The sequence below is a fragment of the Indicator indicator genome, chromosome 13 (genome assembly GCF_027791375.1).
Source record: "Indicator indicator isolate 239-I01 chromosome 13, UM_Iind_1.1, whole genome shotgun sequence".
NCBI classification, from domain to species: domain Eukaryota; kingdom Metazoa; phylum Chordata; class Aves; order Piciformes; family Indicatoridae; genus Indicator; species Indicator indicator.
Genome location: NC_072022.1, coordinates 12600961 through 12627897, shown reverse-complemented (window position 1 = coordinate 12627897; position 26937 = coordinate 12600961). Strand labels below are relative to the sequence as shown.

At 39.1% G+C, this 26937-nt stretch overlaps 1 protein-coding gene across 1 annotated transcript in view; it reads right to left on the bottom strand.

The window, feature by feature from the left end:
• The window catches only part of LOC128970856 (glypican-5-like), a 371775-nt gene that overhangs the window by 287791 nt on the left and 57047 nt on the right, over positions 1 to 26937 (bottom strand). Inside the window, exon 3 of the mRNA XM_054386218.1 lies at positions 1198 to 1892. Within this exon, the coding sequence (XP_054242193.1) occupies positions 1198 to 1892 (695 nt within the window). The remainder of the gene's footprint in view (positions 1 to 1197; positions 1893 to 26937) is intronic.

Sequence of the window (26937 nt, the reverse complement as noted above, 5' to 3'; positions counted from 1 at the left end):
GATTCTGAAGCAATAGGAACTGAGACAACCACAAATATCAAGTGAGTATTTTGTCAGATTACTGGAAATGGTTGGGGATTTTTATAATCTAGATATTATATTGACTCTTAAATTATGTGCTCTACATTGAAGAGAATTGTGATATTAAGCACCCTGGAAGGTTACAAACAAAGAGGCACTTCTACCCTAGTAAAATGCTTCCTTTAGTTTTGAATATCCTCTGCCACAGTTTCTCTCTGTAGGCTTTTTGAAGTGTTTTTTTCTTCTTATATAATGTAGTTATCTGAGTTCAGCACAGGAATTAAGTTTTTAGACTTTTGCATTTCCTTCCCATTTGTTCTCTGCATGAACTCCTTTACTTTCAAGACAAGGCAGATCTATCAGCTTTTCTTAGATTAACTTTTACCATGCTTAAGACCACACTCCTGCATACTTTTCCAATGACAGTCATGTTGAACTTCATACAGATGTAGTCAGCAGCATTAGTCATTTCAATACTTTCTGGTCTAATCTACAACACCTTGAGAGAACATCTGCCAGTCATATGCTACTATTATTTGAGACAGTTCTACCATGTTAGTACTGTCTTCCTCAACCTACCACTTAGAAAATGGATCCACTAAGTGTATCCTTTAGATAAGTAAACGCTGTCATGCAAGTTTGATTTTTTCCATGCTCTTTTTCTAACCTTTGTATGAGAAGCGTGCTGATTACAGACCTACACTACCTTCCTGATATCTCAGTCAACACAAAAATAAAGGGACTGTAAAATTATGAAAGTTAATTCCTTTGCCTTTATTCAGAAATCCACTTTTCTAACCCCTTATACTAATCCCTGTGGAATATCTGCACATACCACAAATACTTGTGTACCACTGCTCCTACAGTTACAGGAGTTGATATCAAATATAACATACTCCAATATCTTGTTTAGAAAATTCTGCAGACAAGCCAGAGCCATCTGATTTACAGGGTTGCTTCTCAAGGAACCAAATTCCCCCTCTCCCCTCTTTCATTTCAAAGGAGACTCTATGGAACCCCATCATAGTTATCTGTAACGTTTTCATGGACTATTAAACAAAGATATAGCTGAAGACTAAAAACCTGATGCAAAGGCAACACCAACTTGTTTAAACGTTTATTCATCAAATAATGGAAGTGATAAATGGAAGTAGTGAATAATTAGAGAGCACTTACTGTAGCAGAGAGCTGCGGTCCATTCAACTGTGCATGCAGGATGGCTTCATTGATGGAGTTCCGGATTCCTGTCAGTGCAATTTCCAGATCATGTGAGGCAGCCATTTCATTAGTCAGATACTCCAGCGTGGAGATATACTCCCTCCATTGTGCATCCAGTTCTGAGACACTGGCCAAACAGCCCCTCATTACATTCAGACAATATCCGACACAGGGTCTGATGAGCGTCAGGCCCTGGCAGTGCGGGCAGTACTGCATCTTCACTAGAGCTTTGCTACATTCCTTCGTGAGAGCCGCGTGTTCAGTAGTATTTATCACTTCAATGCCCAGACTGAGGGCCTGGCTGAGCATCCGACTTGCCCAAAGAGATTTTGACAGCTCTGTAACCACGTTCTTAGAATAGCGTCCAAAAGGATTTATGTCTTGCCTTGTAAGCCGCAGACACTCCGTGTAGTCCTCTGATAAATCTGTAATTCCTGGGTTTATTAGCCGGCTATACACCAGAGGAAAGAGACTGTCAAAGAACCGTAACACTGCACTTTCCACTGTAGTCTCTGCACCCAGAATGTAGAGAGAGAGGTCTGTAAAAAGTTCTTTAACAGGCTCTGCTGCTTCTTTTGCCATAGGTCTGTAAGCTGTCTCAAACAGGGAACTCGTGTGGTTTTCAGCAAAGCGAAGCAAAGACTCAAAGGCCTCTAAAAATGGGGCAGGGGAGAGAAAGAACTAGTTAGTGACAGGACTAACATCAACCCGAACAGCAGCATCAATAGTTACATGATATTTGCAATATAAATATACTAGCAGTTAATACAGCTTTCATCAGCAACATGACTAAAAATACACCTAAATATTACATGTGCATAATAAAGGCACAAGTATTTACTTTAAAAAGTAGCAATAAAAATTGCCTGTATTCTCACTAGCTAAACCCTGACCCAAACACTAGAGGACAATGAAGGACTCAGAGATTCCAGCAAGTGCAGGCATGGTCTCTGTAAGACGGTTTTTGTAACCAACCCCACATTTGGGCAGTTCAACCAGGTATAGATCCAAAACATTTCCTCTAGCTCAATGAACATTTGTGAGATGACCAAAAACAAACAGAAGTTTAAGCTTTTGTTTCTTCCTGTGAGTGGGTGGATGAGAGGCACTTCATGCAAAGTACAACTCAAGAATGAAGTCAAGACGCTGTGTGAATAAATTCTCTCCCTGTTAATACCATCTAGGTCTGGACACTAGCCAGTGCTTGGGCAGGACTTGACATTAAGTCTGCTATGAACCAAAACAAAATGAAATAATAAAGTCAGGAAAACACTATCTTCTTTAACTACACCATTTTTGAGTGGCTTAAAAATATTTAAGGAGTGTCGTGGTTAACACATTTCAAATTGCAGAAGGCAAACATTATATACCCAAAACACTGGCTGAGGTGCTAGAGTTCACAGACAAGGGCCAAGGAAGGGATTGGTTCCCAAGATGATTTTTAATGACATAGAAAGGCAGTAATCCACACCATTCCCACTGCTTTCTTTGGAAGCTTTACAACGAAAAGGCTCCGACATAAATCATTCTCTGGATTGCAAGTAGTTCCAGTCAAGGCAGGAGACCTATCACTTTATACCTCCTGAGGACTGGTCAGATAATGTGTTTTCTGTCTAATCCTACTCTACATTCATCTGAACATCATCACGTGATTCACTGCAATGTAACACAAACCGAAGTCACCCAAAGATCAACTCAGCAAAGGCACAGATACAATACTCTTAAGTCAAGATTAGCGCACACTGTCTAAGTTTTGTAGAAAAGCCTGATCAGTGCCTTCCTCTCTTACATCTCCCTGGGCAACTAACTTGGTTGTTATGATAAGCATTACAATCCCTTTACCACAAAGTGTGATTTAACTAGACAGATAATACAACATATCTCATTGTATGTGAAATCATCAGCATTTTACACACGCACACGCTGTATGCTTCTGCCAGAGAATCACTGCAGCATTCCCACTGCTACTACAGGAACTAATGCTCTGCAAGTGCTTATAAAATCCTAGAAATTAAGAACTCAGATACACTGCAGCTAAGAAAGAAGATAGATCATTCTCAGGCTGAGAAACACCTTGACAGATTTCAGACTTTTACAACTGACAAGAAACTCAGAAAATCTGACTTACAATAGAAATGTTGAAACAGCCTAACCTGTAGTGCAGTTAGCTGTCTGCTACTGCAAACTACTACCGGTTTTTGTTTGCTCTACCACCCCATGTGTTTGTTTCTACACAAAACCTAAATATAATTTTTTTATTTATCATACTAAAAAGGCAATGCAAAATTTCAAAACATGAAAACAGTGTTTTAAGTTTCCTCCTTCAACTACACATGCTTTCTAAGAGATACTCAGCTCACCATTAGATTATGGGAGGTGGGACTGCATCCTACAATGCCAACACAGTCTTACGCTGTTGCTTCTACATCCATAAAAGCACAACGGAAAACTACATCAAACACACTTATGAGGTGTGTCGGTGTGAGCTGAAATTCCCCCCCCACCAACAATAACCAGGCTAGCCCAGTGTGGAAGCAAATGAAAAGCTGTATTTACAAGCAGAGTCTAAAATCTACAATGAAATGCAATGAATATGTACAAATATACAAAATTCACAACATTCACAAATATATACAATCAACAGAAAAAGCACAATCGATCTCCCTTTGCTTCCCCCCCAAGGGGACCCTCCCAAAGGGGCCTCTCTCTCTCCCAGGAGCTTCCCCCCCAGACTCCCCTGGACAGAGAAGCAGAGTTTAGTTAGAGCAGAAAGTTGTTAACTTAGCTGCCAAGGTCAGTGTGTTATCTTCAGCCAGAAGAGAAGAAGAAACAGCAACCAGACAGCCCAGCAACTGCCCCCACTGCAGAACGCAGAATGTGCAGAATGCCTACTTTGTTTTGGGTAATAGTTCTTAAACATTTCTATCTATCCAATGGAAGTGTTTAGAACAATCGTTATTTTGCTTTCTTACACCCAATAGTGACTTATTTACATTCTTTCACTTTCTCTGTTCTGAATTTTGCAAGGAAAAATTAAAAAGACAGTTTCAAACCATCACATGAGGACTTACTGTCCTGAGAAAAAACAGCCCCAGTGAGACGTGAGAGCAGAACAGTCGATGAAAATTTGCTACCCAAGAAAACAGATTTCAGCAACTTCCTGGGGTACTGGGTTGTAGACTAGAAATCATGCAGTATTTTATTTTCAAACCTTTTAGCTGCCTTCAATTAAAATTTGTGTTATTCTGAGATAAGCATGAAATAAAAATATTTAGTGAAGTTGGAAAATTGTGATGGTATATAGCTTCATTCCTCCCAAAAAACCAACCCTAACATCAAAAAATATGGTACAAAAGAGTATTTCTGCTGATTATACATATGCTGCAAACACCCACAAGATATCATTTGCTTCCTTATCACCACTGGTCAGACAAAAAAAAAAAAAAAAAAAAAAAAAAAAGATTCATGCATGCAGGTACTCTAGGCAATGATGCTTGAGAAGTAAACATGCAGGTCTCTTTTCACTGTTAAGGCATTAAGAAATGCTTGAAACAACCAAATTATTGATTATTAGAACTAATGGGGCTTCATGAAAACAGTTTTGCAATGATGGAAAGTTCACATTCTAGTTGTACAGAGTAGGCTACCTTAGTGTCTTGTTCTAGAAGTGATTAATTATATGCTTTCAATGCACCTTCTGTGGTACCCTGTTATTTCTAAATCCCAAGGAAGGTTTACCAGTATCTCAAAAAAACAGGTGCTCATCTATGCAATACAGCAAACTTTAGACATTTATGAATTTGCAAGAAAGCTGAATTCTAAGCCAATGCATGCACTGTGAAAAACACCTGATCCTCTTTCACAGCCTCTGGCTTCAAGAGCCCCCCGACCCACTTCCCCCATCAGCAGCATACAATGTACTATCAATTGCAAATATATTGATTCTGAACAGAGATAAGCCATAACCAAAATCATCCAGAATTTTATGGAGACATTACGCAATTTTTGTCTTCCTTTAGTATTAAAATAAACAGGACTGTGGAGAACAATATTTGTGCTCATGTTCCTGAAAAGTTCCTTCTTGATTTAAGGTTATAGGGAAAATGAAACAACCAGCTTTGGAAGTTGAACTAATACTCAGGTAAATGCTTAATGAAAGTCAAGCAAAATCACCTTGCATGAGAAGGATTTTGTTCAAGCCTTCTGTCATGTGCTGACAAAACACTTGGAATCACCACTGATATGTCTGTAACGGTCAAACACAGCTGGTCAAAAACAGCTCACCTCTGGAAACTTCACATCTGAATTGCTAGTGTCTGAAAATGAGCTTCTGGAAACAAGCCTAGTTATGACAAGATGCCACGCTGGTTTTGCTACTCTGTTGGCAGCAGAGAGCCTGCCAGGCCAAGGAGGCAACCAGTTTGCATGCTGGGCTTCCAGCCTGCTTCCTAGCATTCACATACACTAAAAAATGTATTATGCTCAATCTAACAGGCACAGATGGAAAAACATTGCTTTGCACACACAGCATCCATGCTTATTGGTCATGAGCATGGCACAAATTGGCTGTGAGCGATAGCTTTCCTCTGACAGAAACACATCCATCATTACAGAGGACGTTTTACTGCTCAAACCAGCAAGTGGCTACATTTCATACACCTAATGCAAGAAAAATCACGAAAGATTCCTGACATATCACCAGCTTTTGCACCAGTGTAACACTTCTACAGTCACTGCACCAGTGACTTCTCCAGTAGGATTCAGTCCTGATTTAAGTTCATTGCACAGCAGAAGACGATGCAGAATATGCTTCTTAAATAGAAATCTGCTAGCTACATCTGATAGTGCTGCAGGAAGAAACATGCATCAATCTGCCCAACACTGGTGTACCAACATTTTCCAAAGGATTCCCTTCATTTTTTTCCACTACCTGAAGATCTGTTTGAGGTTTAGGTAAAAGTACAGACAGAGGAAAAATGTTGTAAATACAGCTCTGAGTAACTTCTCATGCCACATAAACACTGCAATCAATGACTTATACTAACTCACTTTACAATAGCTTCTTGTAGTTTTAAATTGCTGCCATCTTTATTGTAGTTCATTCAGGTACAATAGCTCTCCAAATTCATGTCTGGACCACCACCTCTTCTCCTGCAGCCTTATCCTTAGGACCTCATTAATGTTTATAAATACATGAAGGAAGAATGTCAGGAGGAAGAGGCCAGGCTCTTCTCAGTGATGTCCAATAATAGTACAAGGGGCAATGGGTACAAGCTGGAGCATAGGAGGCTCCACATGAGCATAAGGAAAAATTTTTCACTGTGAGCGTGACAGCACTGGAACAGGCTGCCCAGATAGGTTGTGGAGTCTCCTTCTCTGGAGATGCTAAAAATGTGTTCTCCTGTGTGACCTACTGCAGGTGATCCTGCTCTGGCAGGGGAGGTGGACTGGATGACCCCCAGAGGTCCCTTCCAATCCCTAACTTTCTGTTATTCTCTCTCTTCTACCAGACCTTCACAAGCTATTGAGATCTTATTCTGTAAGGAACTACAGGGTTCAGATAGGGAGAATTAGGAGAGGCTAAGCAACCTCCAACTTGCTGGATTATAAAACAGTGCAAATTGACATTCTTCTATTCCCACAGATCCAACACAAGAACTTTAGCATGGGAACCATTTTCCAAAATAAAGTCTATCACTGGACACTGCGCACACCATTTCAGTCCTGCAGTAGCTGAAGCTCAGATAGAGGTGGACCTTCAGTTTGAATCTCCTTGTATTCAAAGACTGAAGTCATCAAACTGAGTGCAAACCATGACACACATGTGAAAGGCAAGATACTGTCACTGCCATTATGCTGCTGCATGTGACTCAAAACCAGCACCCTGCCCACAGAGCTGACAAGGTAAGACCACCCTGCTAACACAGCCGCTCCCACTACATTAACAATTCCTTACACACTGCAGTAACTGAATGTGTGCTGAACTGAAATTTAAAAATCCACAAGCTTTAAAAAAATTAAAATAAAAGGATACCATTATATGGTTAATATTACAGAAAACATTTAACAATGCTCAATAAATCGAGAGTAGAAACAAACACTGAAACATTCCATACAGAAATAACATCTGTGTATATTTTAGATTTGAGTGTAATCATGAAAAGAATGACAAATTTAAGTAGCTCCATTATTTGTTTGGTCTCGTAGGACTACTCTAATATTTGGCTCCCTTCCCTATGACATCTTGCATTTATTACAGAGTTACAGAATGAATGAAAGCTACAGTTTGTTGAACAATAGATTCCTTTTAATGCCTTTAAGTCCATTAAATCTTCTGCATCTTTATAAGTTTCCAAATTAAAGGACAACCTATTAATGTTTTGCAGCAGCAGAATTTAAGAACATACTATTTGCAATTTGATGCATAGAGAAAAATGTACACAGCAGAAAATCACACCCAGATATGCATCTACATGACACACAGGTGATAAAACTCAAGAGTTCTCAGGTTTTGGATATGCAAAGATCTCTAAACGTGTTTAAAAGAAGAAGAGTGCTCAAAAAGCATCATTAAACAAGATGAACAGATGTGGGTTTAAGATCTCAAGATTCCTTTAAAAAAGGATGCAAGTACAAAACAAAGTGTGTCATGTTTACAAAGACAGAACCTGAAATCAATTCCTTCATTCAGCCACTTTTGAAAACAGCTTCTGACTTTCAGCTTCATTTCTATTTTATGACATTTTGTTAGTAGCAAAGAACTGTCAAGCAGCGGAATTTTTCCTTGTATTTATCTTGAATTCTGCTGACCACAGGGCCAAAGCTCAGGCCAACACTCTTTATTAATACCCTATCCCTTTTCATGTGGTTTACTGATTTTAGAATTGCAGTCTTTCTATACATAAACAGTCACTCTTGATGAGAAATAACATGTTCATACACATATTAGTCAATGTCTACTACACTATAGTTGACACTACACCATCCTAGCTAGAATCATTGCAAACATGCTCCAAAACGTTTTGGGTCACAGAAAAATCTGAAAGCTCTCAGAAGCTGGGGTAACTGGAAGCATCTCTTGCTTTTTATTTACCTCCTGTAGCTGCTTTTAGTAAGGCAGACTGCAAAAAAAGATTCAAAAGAAAGCAAAGTCAGTTTTCAGAAGTCTGTATTTGCTCACCATGACAGCAAGGAGAGCATATGATGTCTTTAGAGCGAATCGCTGCTTCAGAATACAGATCAGAAAGAAAAAATACACTATTGTATGTAAGGGCAAGGTGTTTACTTAACAGTCTGTGAGTTTGTCTGTGTTGATAACATCAGATAAATATCCTATCATGTACCTGTTAATGGAAACTCCTGCCCAGGTTGAAAGGTAAGAATTCTGTGTCTCCTTCTGTCTGTACCTAACAGCTATGGACAATGCTGATTAACTGGAAATCACTGAGTAGGATTATTTACAAGCTACAACTTACAATCTTTCAACCCTCTGCTCAGTTCCAAGTGTAATTTAAGAATGCTTTTAATTTAAGAAAAGTTACAAAACTTGGAAAAGTACTGGAACAGTTGCCCAGGGAGCAATGTCCATGCCCCCCCCCCTAGAAGTGTTTAAGGCCAGGTTGGATGGGGTCTTTTGCAACCTGATCTAGTGGAAGGTGTCCTTGCCCATGGCAGGGGGGTTGGAATTAGATGATCTCCAAAGTTCTTTAAAACGCAAACCATTCTATGAAAACTTACCAAAAGTCACAAGGGCTTAAAAAAATTGTAGCAGTGAGGCTTGCAGAGTAAAAGAGTAACTTGTCTTTGCTTAGCAAGTATCTCCTGTGCTAAGAGCCTGGAGGCCTTGGTTTGCCAATGTAACAATCTGAGTTTCAGAGTAGCAGACTCACTGTTGTAATTGGGTGCTGTGGGCCAAGCTAAGACACTCAAGGAAAAACAGTTGCCAAATGGCCTGTTGGAAGACTGACTTCCAACAACAGTGTCAGGATTCAACACCCCCAAAGTGCTATCTTAAACCTTCTATCCTGGCATGAAAATGAGTCTTGATTGTTGTTTCCACATGCATAAACCTTTTATTTTTTCAGTCTTAGCACAGCTGGGCAATTATAAAGGAAGCAACAGCCCTCTCAGACTGCTACACCACACCCTCTCCTGAATTACACAGCCCTACAGAGCACATCCTTCTTTTTCTTCCACCTTTTTTTTTTTTTTTTTTTTAAGTAGCTTTTTTACCATCTTGTGTAGAGAGAAGGGGAGGAAATACACAGCTCATATTTTGGTGACAGTGATGAACATCAAAACCCTTAATTTTGGACTATGCTGGTGAGTATTTGATTCTGGAAGCATAAATAATAGAAATAACTTTAAGTTCAAAATAGGCTCACTGCTTCACATGGGCTGGAAATGCAAAGGAAAAAAAAAGGGAGCAGACAGGCCTGGGAGGTACCTTAATAACAAGAGAACAATCCAACGATAAATAGCAAACTTTTGCTCTGCTCTGGTCGTTTTGCCACAAAATCAGATAACGATTTCTGTAGACTGTGTGCTGGGGAATATACCCAAATTGCTGGAAGTAATAACCACACTGTGCACACTTGTCAGTCTTGGTGCCCTGGGCTTTATCATTAACAAAACAGTGTGTAACAAAGTTGGAACTGGCTGCTAAAGTATTTACCAAGCACAGACTGGACAAAGCTCCAGAGTCTGCTCTACCAAACCACATCTGCCCTCTTTCAAGAAAACACTAGATAGAGAAGTTTATATAAAATAATTAAGTTATAATATTTCACAAAGTCAGTTACAGTTTGCTGCCCACTATTTATCTCAGCATCAAACTTTTTGTGGGTGCAGTGAATGAGCTGGTAATTAAATTTAGCTGTTTATTGTTTCTGTATACTGCATACTGCATTTCAGTACAGCTGTGCATTATTTTATACACTATAATTATAGAGTGCAATTACTCCTTTTTAAAGCGAGCAGTCTCAAGTACAACTAAATCAGTCAACCAAGAGAAAGCTGGAGACCAGATGTGGAATTAACCTCCTATGACACCACTGGGCTTCCACTGGTAGATAAATAAAGCAAGTAGCTCTTTGGGAATATTTGTGCAGTGAAGGCTGATGGACATCTAGCATCAGCATGGTAAGATGACCTAGAAGAGCAGTAAAAGCCCTGAGGACTAGGGCTGGATGTTTCATAAAGCCATGGCCATCAGTATTAGTCTCCTTCTGTCAAAGGAATTCCAAACGATGATTCATATAATTCATATCTGCCAAGTTCCGACCTGTCAGCTATTACTTAATCACATCAATTCACAGTTTTAACAGGAGTTGGGCCAAAATAACTGAAGAACAAACTACAGCTGTGCTGCAACAGCATTGACTATGCCTTTAATTTGCTTTCCAAGAACAACTGACTTATAAAAACAGTACTCAAAATCTACAAGGAAAGAAAACCACAAGCAATCACATCTCTGTAGGTAGCTAGCTTCTTCGCATAACTGTAACTATCTCCGAAGTTCTTCAGAGGTTTAATAGCCATCAGACTTCAAGCAGAAATTATGGATATTATATTTGATCAGTCATTAACATGGACAGTGATGGCTGAAGACTACAGCTACAGCAAGCAGCTGTATGGATCACAGCACAAAGCACTTACAAAACACCTTTGAATGACAGCTTCGTACCCAGCAACATTTATTTCAAGATGGATCCACAGAAAAACTACAGTGCTTAAATTAGGTCTGATCTAACTTTTCTAAGGAAGATTTGCCACATTAAAAAAAAATAGTATCTGTTTTTATTTTTTTAGACTAAAATCCTGTGAACAATTACAAAGATGCAGAGTGAACTGTAAACTCATCATTTTCCCACAGAAAATAAAGCAGCTTGAACAACATTTTCTTAAAAATCAACCTTGAATCATCACTTCATGGGATGATGTAACCCCCAGGTAACTTTTCAAGTGAGGTTCTTGTTGTGGGGTGATTTAGGTTTGGGTGTTTTTTTTTTTTTCCACATATGTGATTACTGTTATAAAACCAGCCAGCCCTAAAAGGTGTGTTGGCCCAAAAATCCAAGACTTGCATGGTGTGAGACACGATTTGTACTGGTCTCTAATAAGTGCTTTGGGTTCTTTAGAAGAGATACTTGGTATATATGGTATTGAATGAGCAGAACCTCCATTGTCAATGCCTTGAACACTTTTTCTGCAGATTTTTCAATACACAACAGTTTGGTTATTAAACCATAACCATACACTTCTCAAAACTCACGTGGTTATTACCAAAACACACTGTGAGAGATGGAGCTCAAGGCATCATTAGGACTTGCCTACAGCTGAGGCCAGCCAGGGAGGTCACTGCTGCTGGTGACTGTACAAGTTAAACATGGACACACAAACATGCTACTGTCATTGGGAAATAGTGTAAAACAATTACCTCATTCTTTCTGGGGTCTGTAGCAATTATTTTTCCACGTGTGTAAGCAGTTTTCCAATGCTGTGAACCACTGTGCTGTGTGTGCTAGCGTGGGGCTAGTTTGTAAGTGAAGATAATGCCCTTTTTGCAATCTCAAGGATTACAGGCTTCAGGTAATCTCTTCCCACTGAATAAAAAGAGGGTTGCTTTTCTCCAGATTTCCCAAACTAATTTAATCACAAGCACTTTTGGAATTAGATATTTAGTGCACATAATGTAGCCTTCAGAACTAAAACAGACTCATGGAAGAATCTATGCATTCACGACTGGCTTGAGAGTCTGAGGGACTCTGAATGCTCTGGCCCTACATGGAGTTAAAAAACAAACCTCTCAACTGGAATTTATGCCTAGGTTAGGCTGATGACAACATGGAAAGGACAACACATGTAGGAGATACATTGAAGTACTAAGGAACAAGCAAGTTGTAGTAACCATGGACTACTGCCATACAAAAAATCAGAAAGTCCCAAATGCAATCAGGCAGGGACACTGGTAATGTACAAGCAAAATGTGGCTATGTAGAGATATTGCTGGTTTATACTACTTGAAAAGAAGGACTGGTCAAAAAAACTATTGGAAAAATATTGCCAAAAATTGCTTCTGCAGCCTTCCTATGAAAGAAACCACAGAGAAAGTAAAAGCTGTGCCAACTACGCACAGTGCCAGGTACCAATACCAGAGAGGAACAGATGCCATCATTAGAGAAAGAGAGGGCATTCATGTTGGTGGTCTGTTGGAGCTCCAACACACTGCACATTTGACACGGTTGGTCTTGGAGAGCAAGCAAGCAAGGCTTGCCAAAAATATTACAAGCTTCTCTCTGTTGCTTGACTTGCACAGTGGCACTGATGATGACCAGTGAGGCACTGTGATGTTACCTATGGAGAACTATAAAATAGAAAACATATCTTTAGAATCCAGATGTGACCAGAGTCCTGAGAATACCTAAAGCTTGTCTCCAATATAGCGCTGCACTGCATGCCCATGTTTTGTGGCAGAGACACACTGCAAAGCTGCCAGTAAAATTGGGACACAGAAGAAATTGAGGTAATTTGTGTATCTCTTGTGTATTAAATATTATTGACAAAGTACAAAATAGTTTCAGAGACTCGCATTAGTTAAGAAGAAAGAACAAAAAACATCCCCTCTGAGTCAACTGAGAAAGTAGCAAGATGTGAAAGTATTTTCATTCTTCTGGGAATCTTTTCATTAATAGAAAAGCAATCAGACAGAAGTCTCTAGAGAGAATTTTCTCAACCATCTGATTAAGGAGTTCAACTGGCAGTAGGAAAACTAATACGTTTATTTCAGAAGGTCATGAACTATTTCATGGTTTCCAGCTGAATAAGTTAGGTGGTCCATTATGACCTGTTTCTAAAAAACTAAGGAAAAAAATAGAAGAGACAGGATTAGCTCAAAGATAAATCTGGGGGCAAAGTTGTTTGGGTTTTGTGTTTTTTCCTTCTTGTTTAGGTGCTAATGTAGAAATATAAGCAATGACATCTGATGTCTATTAAAAAGCTAAGGTAATAAATGAAACTTTAAACCCTCTTCTTTTTAAACAAAAAATTAATAAAAATCTATATTTAATGTGTTTATCAACAACTTCAAAACAAAGACAACAGTCTTTATGTAGAGAATAGCAATAATGGAACCCTGTGTGTTCAACAATGAAGACTGCCTAACCCAGAACTGCCAGCTGGCTTGAGAATTGTGCTCCATGTGCCCACACACTGAGCTTCCAGCTCTCAGCTTCAAGAGGGAAAAGGATCATTACTCACCAGGGCAGTCAGACACTGAATGGCAGTCTGCACAATCACTTCGAATTTGTTCAAAAGCCTGAGCCACAAAACCCTTCAGCCACTTCTTCTGATTCTGGACTGGGGCACATCAGCTTAAATTTCTCAGTACTGTGAACCTACTAATGTACCCACCCCTTCTTTCTCCAGATAGTCTACATAGGTAGCCTTTTAAGAATAAAGGAAAACAAAGTCTTATAGCAAAGTCCTGGTGCAGAGACACAAAAGCAATCTTCTGCAAATGGTTTAATTCAGTGGCTTTTATGTTTTTCAGACCCTTGAACAGGTCCTGTCCACCAAAAATAGCAGCATACCCGCATGCAGAATCCTCATCCAAACCTCAGCAGAAAATACTCTCTTGTATTGTTCCACTTTTGTATTAGACATTAAATGGTTCATGTATGGTGAGCATTGGTCTCCTCCATAGTGCCAGAAAGCATACAATCATCCAGGTTAAAGGCAAAGCTATTGGTCTTGCATGAAAGATACAGGCAAGTAAAGCTTTAAAACCCAAAAAAACTTTCCTACAACATCTATTTTTGGCTGTCTCCTCTTGATTATTTTGCAAACATATTTGATAGCATAACACCATAAGGTAATTGAAATGAAATGTTTGCCTAAAGAAACTGACCTTCTTCATGGACTTTCTTTACAGTCAGAACAAAAGTTCACTATTCCAGTGAAGGAAAATAGTGGGAAAGACTTCCATGACTGACTTCAACAGACAATATAATGTTAGGAAAATATTCTTGGTGGTGCTTTTCAAAATTTCCCATGCTTACAAAGCCTCTCTCAATGGAAAAACTGAAGGTGGATCAATGCTTACATTAATCTTATAAAAATAAAACACATTTTTCTTCATGGGTGAAGAGCTTCTCCTCAATTTATCCTCCAAATTCCTTCAAGTGACTGGCATGTGTTCAACATATGGGTCAGCACAGGCAGAAGTACAGATGTTGGTGATTTGATTACTAACCAGATGTTTGTGGAGAACTAGCTCCAGTTATTCCTAAGGGAAAGCATATAAACTCCGTTAGCAGCAATAAATCAACACACTTTTTTTTCTCTTGAAATTCCTTAAAAAAAGAAAATACATGAAGGTAAGTTTATCCAGACACATTGACTAGAGAAGTTTTAGAGGGCAAGTCCCATTTGCACCAGTGAAGACCAAAGGCCAAAGCAATGAAACTTCACTGTACAGAAAACTGTGCAGTCCTTGATCAAAATAAAGCCACCATGACACCATATTTCAGCATTGCCACACATATCCAGATGCCTTCTGAGATGAGTAGGACTTCACAAGATCACAGAATTTCTTAAATTCAAGAAGCTGCACAGTTACAGCCCTGTGCATGCTTCTCCATCCCCTAAGTCTAATGTGGCCAGATCACAATTCAGCACACCATTTTTTCCATGAGTTACAGCAGCAGAGAGATTTTATAGGAGAGAATAAGGATAGGCTCAAAAAAGTCTGAAGAATCAACAGACCTGCTTTGTCCATTTCAAGTTCCTCCGTATACATCTTTATAGCTTGGATCTAAGTGAGCTGACTCAAGGACCATCCTGAGTCATGCACTCCATTGAGCTCTCATAAATAGTCCTGAACTACGAATATCTGGCGACCTGCAAGGCTGTTAAGTGACCAACTATTTCCCCTCTGGGTTTGCTGACCTTCAAAGACTGCTAAAAAAAAGTCTGTTTGTGATTCTGATTGATGGATTACCTTAAAAAGCTGGTGTTTGTTTTGTTAATGGGGCTTCTTGAGGTAGCTCAGAGAGAACAAGATGTCATGTTAAGTCCCCGCTTCAGTAAGTTACTAGGGTGCCCTCACAACATGCAACAGACACACGAGTTAGATGCACAAAAAGGACTGTTCTCTGAACTCAGAGTTTGCCCTCTCTTCAGGACCTGTTTATTCTTACATGAAAGATGCAAGCAACCAATTTTGTCCATTTTTCTGGGACCTTTTCCCTAGTACGTCAGAACTCATAAAACCCCCACAGTTCTTTTCTGCTTCCTTTCAGTCTCTTCCCACAGAAAGGAGCATGCCTCTCAAGTTTTACACCTGAAACTTGTTTTGAACTTGGGCCCTAATTCACGAAGGTATTAAGCATAAGCTTTACCTCCTGAGGACCACTGGTATTACCAATTATCTCACTGAGTGCAGGCCCAAACACTTTTGTGGGAATGCACTACAGTTTTCTTCTGCTTACTCATGGTTATTGAAGTCACCATTGTATCACTTCCTCTGTTTCTTACGGGTGTTTGGTACATTACAACGTCTTGCTTTGGTTAAACACTGGTCATTAGCAATGGAAACTCAACTAGAGAAATACTCCATCTTGAATTGAAGCTATCCGTCACACACATCTGCCATCCTGGTTTTAATATGTGATTGTTAAAACCTCACATATACGTGTAACTTTTATAGTTCTGTTAAATGCTTTGCAATCTTTTACTCCACAACTTTATGAAAAATGAGAGTTGCAAGTAAATCAATCTGATAATGAAAACAAATTGGCCATTAGGCTACAGCGGACTTCCAGCATGAATTAGTGAACTGAGAATGACTGCACCAATATAATGCTTGCTAATTACAATTCAAAGCTTCCCTTTCCACGTAGCTTTAGAGGGGAGTTAGCAAAGAGTATTCAGAACTAAAGCATCAGAATTGTGATCTATGTAAATGGTATTGTAAGTCATAACGAGCTCTAGTTAACCCTGTAGGTAGGTTCTTTTAGGAAAGAGGGCAGCACTGCAGAACAATGGTCCAATGAATCAGAAAACTGGAAATATTTGCAAGTGAAGAGGCAAACAAGTTGAAAGAAGTTGATTTGTAAAGCTCAGTATACATGAGAGAAAACACACACAAAAAATATTTGGCTTTTTTCTCAAGCCCATGGTGAATAACCTGTCTAATATTGCTAAGTGCTCTAGTTTGCAAAGAAGTTTGGGGAGCTGTCTAAACTGGAGAAGAGCTGGAATACATTTAAGAGAAAGAGACACTCCTGCACAGGAACCAGCCTATGACAGACAACTTCTGCAGCTGTAAGCTGCAGCTATAAATTGCCTTTTACTTTGCCATCTATTACATTTGTGCAACTTGCCTCCATCCTTCCAAAGAGACTCATGCAGTATATCTTATTGCCAGCTTGCTTTCTTCAGTCAGAAAATTCAGTCAGGCATGAAGTCCAAAATCTCACTTCAAAGCTCTGACAGGAGCCCTAGCTCATACACACCTCGGATATAAAAAAACATATAGTGAAACTGTTTCCAAGGCATAGCCATTCTCTCTACTATCACACAGACCTGCCTTTTCAGAAGACTAGTTTAACACACTATCCTACCAGTTACTCTTCTTCTAAGACAAAAAGTTTAACTCTGAACAGTAAGCACAGAGAGTTCGCCATACTATAGTCACTTTCTCTTCTATGCTACAAACTCAGACAGTTTCAATCACTCGGTTCTGTCCTAACTTTGTATAATTTAGATTATACTAAAACCATACAAGGAACAAACAGACCCTTAACTAAAAGACAAAGTCTATGATGAATTAATCTTCTTAAAAAAGCTAAACTTCAAGGTCACATGGAATCAATATAAAGAAATCCACTTTTGTACCCTACTCATTTAGGTATCACATTTTAGCTCATTAAAAAAAAAGTAAACATGAAGTTTTGAAAAGGAAGTGGGGGAGGAAATCACCACTGTGAAATATTCTGACAGCAATGGGTTTATTTCAGGAGAAATTACAAGATTTAGCCATTTTCATTATCAAGTAAATTCTCCACTTCTTTTTCTGGATTTTAAATTCATTTTACTAGGCACTTCCCACTGGTTAGGTTCTACTTTCTGAAGCCCCAGAACTGATTGCATGTTTTAAGAAAGACCCTTCTGCATGAAACTTTATCTGTGTAACCCTATAATGGGATCAAGTCCTTCAGGAGCATGGAAAGAAACCAAGAGAAGAACCATCCAACCAAATAAGAAAATCACTGGTATACTGAAAATGAGAGGGTAACAAATAAGGCATAAAAAATTCTGAGCCCTGAAGAAAAACACATTTGCTACATTTTAGACTCAGTTCAAAAATCATTTTGGCTTACACAAAGTTTATCCTAGTTCTGCAATACAGCTCTTAATCCACAAAATCCCAATAGAACTTCAGTGCACACTTAAATTCTTTGCCATGAAAGCAGGGCCTTTAAATTCACAAAATCATTAGACTTCTATAAGGCCATTTTAATTCCTCTGACAGATCTCCTGCCTTCTCCTTCCAGAAATGTCAAATTTCAAAGAGTTTCATCTTGTCCTTCAATCAATCTTGTACAATGACACTCTTCATAAGATTATTATGAGGGGGAAAAGTGTTGATTTGATTAATCCGTTCTGGGAAAGGTTATAAACCAGCTCCTTGTAAATAGAATAGACTGTATCTGTGGGAAGGGAATCTAGTCCAACTGCCTGACCACTTCAGGGCTTACCAAATTAATGCACATTAAGGGCAACATCCAAACACATCTTAAACACTGACAGGCTTGGGGCACCAGCCACCTCTCCTGAAAGCCTGCTCTAGTCTCTGACTACCCTATCAAAAAAGAAATGCTTCCTAACATTCAAACTAAACCTCCTTTGAACCCATATTCTGCCTTGACCAAGTATTTTCCAAAATATCATGCCCTAACCTTTTTTGGTTTTGTTTTGGTTTGGTTTTTTTTGCTTACTCACTGCATTTCACTGTCTGCAACAGCATTCTCTGGTCTGCCTGTGCCACTTCACTCAATGCCTGAACATCATCTGGTTTAGAACATCATGATCAGTAAGTTCAAGTTTGTCACATTTCATCAATTTCAGTAGAGAGATGCTATTTGTTAACTACTTGTAAACACCCTTAAAAAAAATTCTGTTCAACACCTTTTTACTGGAAGACCTGCTACACATCTAACACCACCACCTGTTGCTGGTTCTGGGCAATGTGACAAGAGGAAGCAGGGTCCATAGTCTAAACCTGCCAATGAACTAAAAGAGTTGTTACAACTTAGATATCTCTGGGATAGCAATACTCCTACAGATGTGCCTCACCTGGAACAAAAATTAAAGAAGGATAGATGTTACTAAAGCAAGCAAGGAACAGGAAGAGACTTTAGTCAAACCAGGAAAGTAAATTACTTCTAACATGCTAACCAAGCTCCATTCCCACCTTTTCTTTTCCCAGTACTATCTTGGCCACATGACTCCTCCAGGGAGCCAGAGAAGCAAGCTCTGACCTGAGCAGAAAGCATCTGTCCTAAGCTTTCCCCTTTGATTTCTTAGCTCTTACACAACAGAAACACAGGTTTCATTACCAGAGAGGTTAAGAACAGATCTCCTGCTACAAGTAGCTTTTAAATGGAAGCATTTAGTGAAACAGATATGCAACACTTAGAGAAACTTCCCCATCCTAATGAAGGGAAGCTCTGTAAGAACCGTGAACTTCCCATCCAATTCAAGAAACTGTCAAAGCATCCCTGAAGTGGAAACTAACTGATGTTGAAAAGATTGGACCGTATTTTAGTGAGGCACAGAGAGAAAACACACCAAATGGTAATTCATCAAAGACTAACAGAGCAACTGATACAAGCCATTAAAATAAAACTGGTATGAGGTGAAGGAGTTTCCAATTTTAGAGGACTGGTTTTCAATCTTTGCCTCTGAGACAAAGTGCAGGAGATTTACTGCTTGTGGAATTTCCAAATGATGGTGGAAGCATAGCTCTTAGTATGGCAAAGGAGAACTTCATGGGAGTCCTTATTCCAATTCTGAACAGAATAAATCAGTAGTTACAAACTTTATGAAATTTGGAGTTGTTTGGCATACTTCAGGTAAGCCTGGTTCTTACAGCAGGTCCATGAACACTATATATTTCTCTACAGTATCTAAGCATCAATTTGCCAATCCTGATTACACTATTCAGATATGGCACAACAGCCAAGCCACCTGTCACACTGGCCAAGGCAAACATCCATCCGCATTTTCCTAGAGACAAAAGGCCTGATATTAGAACGAGACCTAGAGGTAAGCAAACATGGATACTTACTGGTCCACAAAATCTGACACCTGATTTAGCTGAAAGCTGCTAAAATATCACAGAAATGTCCAGGGAACATTCAGAAATTGTTTTTTGATCTTGTAGCTAACTAGACTGGGATGGCATGGACTTCTGGGACAGAAAGGAACTGCTAGACAGAAAAAAAAAAAAGGGGGGGGAGGGGGAGGGGGGAAGGGGGAAACTGATCCAGTCCCAGTGTGATAGCACACTGCAGTGGACAAGTCCAGGGTATAGAATAACATGCCCAGGGGACCTGCCCAATATCTCACAGTCTTTCCTGTCTTCAATATTCCACAAGAATTTCTTGTTGTTTGTTTTCATGTGTTCAACTCTTTGCTCTTCAAATTCCATCTTCAGCTCTTCAGTTTCCTTCTCACACAGGCCACTCTGGATTGTCAGATTCAGTAGTGTTGGATTTCTAGTTTCTGACAGCTATTTCTTTTTGCCCAAATAACCTCTTGAACTTTGTGTTTAAGCATATGGACTCACTTGCCTTTTTGCTCCTTTCCTCACATGGTGCTATTCCTATTTGCAATGACAGATTCTGGTGTGCTTAAGTATCTACTATGCCTAAACTAAGATTTTAATTTCTGTAACTTAATCATAGCCATATATTTAAACAGTGTTCATGTTGTTCTAGTAATCAAGAGGGGACTTCAAGCACATTGGTCATTATGTTTTCCAACCTCTACATTTACCTCAACTGTAAAGCTCTACTATGACCATGAGACAACTTGTGCATTTAAATTCAAGTCTACATAGACCAGCCCCAGGTTTTGGCTAACTGAAGTAATTAAAGTAGACAGGTAATATTGTGATCTTCAAAGAAAACACAGCAGTGGCATCTAAAGTGTCTATCACATGGATAAGCAGTGGGTTGTTCTAGCAAGAGTGCAATAGCCCCAGACTCAGAAGAATGTCACATTTTTGGGAATACTGCTTATTGACATGTTTAGGCAAGATTTGCCATGGAGATCCTAGAATTTTGCACATAACTGACAGACAACTTTAAAAAACTTTCTGCTTCCTGAAATGCTGGTGTACATCTCAGCCCACAGTACTTAAGCTTCTAGGACCTGCCTCCTATTTCAACTAACCCGACAAAACAAAACTCAGCTCAGACAGTAAAGTCCTTCTCCAGCTAAGAGTATCAGAATGTGTCCCCCAATGAGATGCTCCACAACATGGTTTCAGAGGTCTCCCTCAATCAATAAACACATTATCCACAGATTAATGACAGAAGTAAATGGTTATATATCATCCCTCTCACATCTTGAGTATCCTCCATGGATTTGCCTCCTTCGGCCTCTACAAATTAATCTTCTCCACTCTTGCAAGACCATCAATCATGCTCTTCCTCACTCTAACTCCCTATCTCTTCATACTAAAGAATGTCTTTCATCTCTGTTGCAGTCAGAATTTGGAACAGCTTTCTTAACACTATTAATGCCTATCTCAAGACCATTCTTCTTACAGCCATACCATCTCAAGTCTTTTCCTAACAGAACAAAAACATATTACTACCCTTTCCTTCTCACTTTTTCTTGAAACATTCATCCCTGAATTTTGTCATTTCACACTCCTTTGCGTTTAGCTACTGAATAATGCAGAAGTTACAAATACAAAAAAAAAAAAAAAAAAAAAAAAAAGAGTTCAATGCCAAATTCATGCTGCTTACCCAACTGAACTATACAGCTGCCAATAGGCTGAATTACACTAAACGGGGATTAAACATTTTGCATGAAACATATAAATATGAAGGTAATTTATCATACCACTTTTTGTACATAAAAATACATTTGCTTTTGAAAGGAATTTAATCTGGAACATGATACATTGATCAGCATGTAAAATAAATAAATCATGCAGAAGTTCAAGATTCAAGGAAATAGTAAAATCCCAGTTTATAGCAACATTATTCTTACATATTTTTACTATTAATGAACAACATTTGTTAGATCGTCAGCAATCTACTGAACATCAAAAATACTGTTTAATATTTTTAGCAAGAACCAAAGTGGTACTGCCTATTTCAGTCCCCCATATGTGTTAAAATGCAGAAAGGAAGGGCACCAAATAGAGATGGTCATTTTCCTACCCTCTATTTGTAGCTACCTTTGGAAAAAATTTTTTTTCTACAATTTAGTGTTTTTTTCAGAAGAAACCAATATAGTTGTCTACTCAAGACATGACACAAGCATGAAAAAGTTCTACAGTATTTAATAAAGACTCCCCACATTGCACTATAAAAAGGAAATATCTTCTTTTGAAAAACTATCACACTTGCCAATAAACATAAAATGTTCTATATAGCTTAACTCAGACAGAACAATGTCATCCTAGCTCTGGGTAGACTGGAAGGGAAACCAAAAGAGGATGAAGTTTCCCAGGTTACCAGCTAAAACAGCTACTGGTGGGGAACATTTTGGTAAGTGTAGAGCAACAGCAGCACACTGTACATTTTCAACATGTGAATGCCACAGCCATATTTTCTGTAAGATGCATCTTGACTGCCTAGGATAAACATCTGAAAAATACATAAAAAAAATTTGGAATGGCATCTAAAACAAGTCACTGGAAAGTGCATCCCCCTTGGTAGCTTATAAAAAACTTCTGCAGTTCAAGTCTAATCAATTATTATCTTATTAATACTATATGGACTTTATAGCATAAAAAAGTTACACTATGATACACATGACTACCACAGATAGCCATCAGCCTACACATTTATCATACAGATCATACAGTACTTTCACAATTTTAAATACTGCCTAATTAGAACTATTGTCAGGGAAATCAAGGGCATTTAAGCCTATGTGTGTGCAAGGGTGTGCACTATAAGAACAGCATTTCTTTCTGCACACCTCTCCAGCCTTGTGTCTCTTTCAGAAACCACTTTGCAGTGAGGCATTCCTGGAACATCACCTCTAAACCCTTCTTGTCAGGCTGGTGGGTAACATTCTCATTCTCCTTTTTCTGGGGGTAGACCAGCTGCTGAATACATATTTATGAAAAGAAATAAAAATTAAAAAAAAAAGGGGGGGGGAGAAGGGGGGACTGTTTCAAAAGAACTAAGTTTCAACTTTCCTAAAGCCTCTGATTCAAAGATTATTGAAATCAGATGCCGGAGTATCGTTCATCCATCTTCCTCTAGACATTTTCTCCTCCTCTCTCTTAGAGGCCTGAAGCTAAGAGTTACAGATTTGTCCAGATTTATTTTTGTCCCCCCATATCTGGTAGATCCAGCAGGCCTTCCTTCACTTGCTGAGAAGCACAGATGTATTGCAACCTAGAGCTCCTGCACACATGCAGTGTACTATATAGTTGTGCCATGTGCAGTAACCCAGCTTGCAGGAAACACTGCACTTAGCGCTCCTCTGCTGAGCAGAAGGGCCACAACTCCCAAGCAGTGTTAGACCTTTCTAAAGTCATTGCTCTGCAGCTGGCCTGGACGTTTCTAATAAATGACATTTCCCAAAATATTCAGGGCTCCAGGAACAGGACATTTGTTTCTACAGACAGAAACACTAAAGGGTCAGATTTGAGTTCAGCCCCAGAATTCAAACATCATCATTCTCAAAAATTGGTAAGAAATCAAAACTGGCTTTGGGAATATAAAAATACAATGACTTTAAAGAGTCTAACAATATTTCTTTTTCTGAGGCACTCCTTGAAATCCTCATTCAAACCCACAGAACTAAACTCATCTTGTCCCACAAGACCATAAAAGTGAGGCAGTAGCACTGGGATTAAAATGGCTTTCTATCACGTGAGCTCCTACCTAGCACTAGGACAATACAGAACTGTGAAAGGAGTTTGCCAAAATGAGCTTTAACACATGACTTTGAACCTTTTGGCCTTTCAGAAGGATCAGGGAAAGTGAACAATAAGGAAACCTGATAGCACAAATAATTTTTTCTGCTGATGTCAAAAGATGTTTTTGCAAGAATAAGGAAACAACAGCAAAATGTGAACTATTACTCAGAAGACACTTAAGGAAACACAAGCATCATCATGGAATAAGATATCATGTATAATTAACTCAATCTGTCTCTTCAAAGAGCAGAGTCTCATATAGGAATAAGGTCAGACACCCATTCATGTGATCAGTCAAGCAAATATAGCAAAAGAAGCAGATACCACTAGTGGGGAATTTCCAAAGATTCTAAATTCCCAAAGATATGGCCCCATCTCTGCTTGATTCACTTGAAATATGATTCCAATACCTCATAAGGAAAGATGTATTTTAGGGCATCAAATTCTTACCCAGCCATACTGAATATTAGGTAGTGTTTTGTGAGGTGTTTGTTACCTGTGTTGGCAGAATGCTACTGCTTGCAGAAGTGATTCCACATCCGATAGTCTTGTACAATTCTATTATTGATTTACCTGCAAATTTCTATCATCTTCCTGTATTTCCTTTGATACATAGCTATACCTTGAGGTCAACAGAGATTCCATTTCTTTACAACCTGAGTAAAACACATTTTTTACATCTCCTAGCTGAAGTCTCCCTCTAGTTCATAGCAAAATCCTTATACTCTGTGTTGACTGTTGGCCTTATGCACAAAGTTAATGAACAACTGAAGAGTTAATGTCCATTTATTGTAAACAAATACAGTTGGGGGCTGTACAGTGTAAGTATCATTAAAAAGCAATCTCAATTAAGGAATTAAGTCATTAAGAATTACTTACAAAATGAATTACCTTTATTTAAAGTTAGCCTTACTGAACCCAAAAGAACTACCCACACAACCAAACATGCCAGTAAGCACTTCCATGACTTGGGCTCCTACAGCATACACTTAAAGATACAAAACTTCAGGTTGATTGTTCCTTTAATTCTTACACATCTGGTGTAATTTCCTGGAATCAGCTACCCATAGACATGAAACAGTGCTCTGAGCTTTCCATTACATTTTCTGCAGCCTTATTCCCCTATCACCAGCTGCCTGACAGGTGAGAGATGTTTCTACTGACAGGCTAGCAATTAACCTCCTGCCACAGTAGAATAACAAAGATTAAAACAAAATGTGAAAAATGAAAGATTCATCACAAGTATCACTGAAAAAAATCTAGAAACAGCATCATTTCAATTGAGGTTCTTTTCCCTACGGTCATATAGCCTCTCCTGTACAAATACAGTGTTGTTCAGTTATTACTTCAATTTCAGGATTTAATTTCCTCCTCAGCACTTGAGATACAAGCAGGAAAAAAAGCAAAGAACGAAAAATTGAAATCAAAAGGAAGTCACTATACAAATCCTGTATTTTACCTTAGATGATGAAGCAGGAGCTGCAAGAGCTTCAGCTAGCTCCCCCCACACTTCAAGTGAAACTGAGCCAATTTTAAAATCCCTGATAATTCTTTTCTCCTCAGAAAACTGAGTGGTTGGCTTTTGTTTATTGTAGTGCTCTGCCTCCTCAAGGAAAATTAAAGCACAAAACATTTCATCAGCTTTCAACAGGAATTATTTTGGCTTTGCAAGCATTTATGTTTATTAACATCTTAAGCAGAAAACACTTTCACGTTCTGATTTAAATGCCACTGCTCACTGAAAAAAACGTTTTGACAAAAAAGTTAGCATAATTTATCCCTGCTCCTACACTTTCCTGCTTCTTGAAATTACTTTTTCTTGTACATGAAGCCTGCCATCCAAACACCACAAATGCTTTCTAAGTATATGGGTGGTATCTGCCTGTACTGTACTATCAGGGAAAGAGAGCTGCCTGTGTTCAGCAAGCCTTGTGTGGCTGACTATAGCTGGGCTGCCCATATTGAGGACCTTGCACATCATCTGTTTGCAGCTCCAAGCCTCTCAAACCATTTCTCACAATGACAAGGCCACAGGCAGGAAGGTGTACCCTGGTTGTATGACATTTACTTTTACTCCACCAATCTCTAACCAGTCTGGCTTGTATTAGCCTGAACACAACAGGCTCATTTCAGGCAGAACAGGCACCAGGACAGAGACTGCGTCAATGGGTAAGTTCACCTGGAGAAAGGGTAAGGCACATGCAAACTCTGCATAATGCAGGAGGCCCAAGAGACAGCCAGCAAAGCCCCCAGACTCATGTTGACAAGAAAGCAGCCAGTGCAGCAAACACTGCATTGAATGGTTGTCCTCACCCTGACCCACTCTCATAGATATCTCGGACACAGGAGACAGGTGAATCTCTCCTGCACAGAAACCATGTTCCAAGAATACACTGTGATGTCTGCCTCTTAGAATAGCACACCTGTCTACAGCAGAAGTTTGTATAGATGCAGAGAAAACTGGAAGGAGGGCAAGAGAAGAGAATCAATGAATCAGTTTTAGGAGTCCACAAGCTTAAACAACGCAAAGTCTATTACCAGAAGCCTTGAATTCACCAAAGACGTACACCTGCACTAGAGAATTGTCAGAAGTGAGAAAAGCTTAAAAATTACCAAGTTAATGAGACACAACTTCCATTTAGAAGCCTCTACTAATCCCAGTGGTTTAATCCTAGAGGTGCTCTGCCAGTTTTTACTTAATGCATAGCCAGTCATTCATTCCCAAATGAAATTAGTCAAGCTTTGTGAGTAATGATTGAATAAAAACAAAGTTATGACTTAAGGAATTGGCCCCAGGATGTCAATTCACTGCCATGAAAATAAAAATTAGGCCCTGTATGCACATAATGCTTATTGGTACTACCAGTAGTTACTTCCTGTTGACTAGGCATATAAATGAAGGCTCTTTTATTTTGAGATTGCTTTTAGGATGCTATGATGAAAATACCATTAGAGATATCATTTTTGCAAAGCTACAAGAAGACAATACATCAAAGCAAGCTACCAAATGTTTACACATTTAGCGTCATAAAAATTACAAAGAAACAAGCACGTTGTAAAAAATTGGTCGGTTAGCTTCCCCACCTTCTGCCAGAACACAAAGTCATTTCCAGGGATTTTAGTTGCTGTTTGTTCCCTGGGATGCCATGCCCAAAGTCTTGAGCAATGATGAAATCAGGAACAAAAACAAGGGCCTGCAGATCACATGTAGGGCAAAAGAGCAAGGAACAGAGAAACTCAAGGCTGCATCAGGCCAAGAACCAAGAGAGGAAACCCATGCAGAAACCAAGTAAGGGAAGGGCAGAAGAAGGTACCCAACTGCAGCCCCTAAGGAAAGCAGAGGCCAGTCTGATACTTGACTGCTCAAGCATAGCCTGACAAAGACTAACACTGAAATCACTTAACAGTGATTTAAAACTTTAATAGCCACAAATAAAATCATAACTTTGATTCCACTGATGGTGTGAATGTCCACGAGACTAAGCATTCTACCCCACGTCCACCACGCTGGCTTGTGA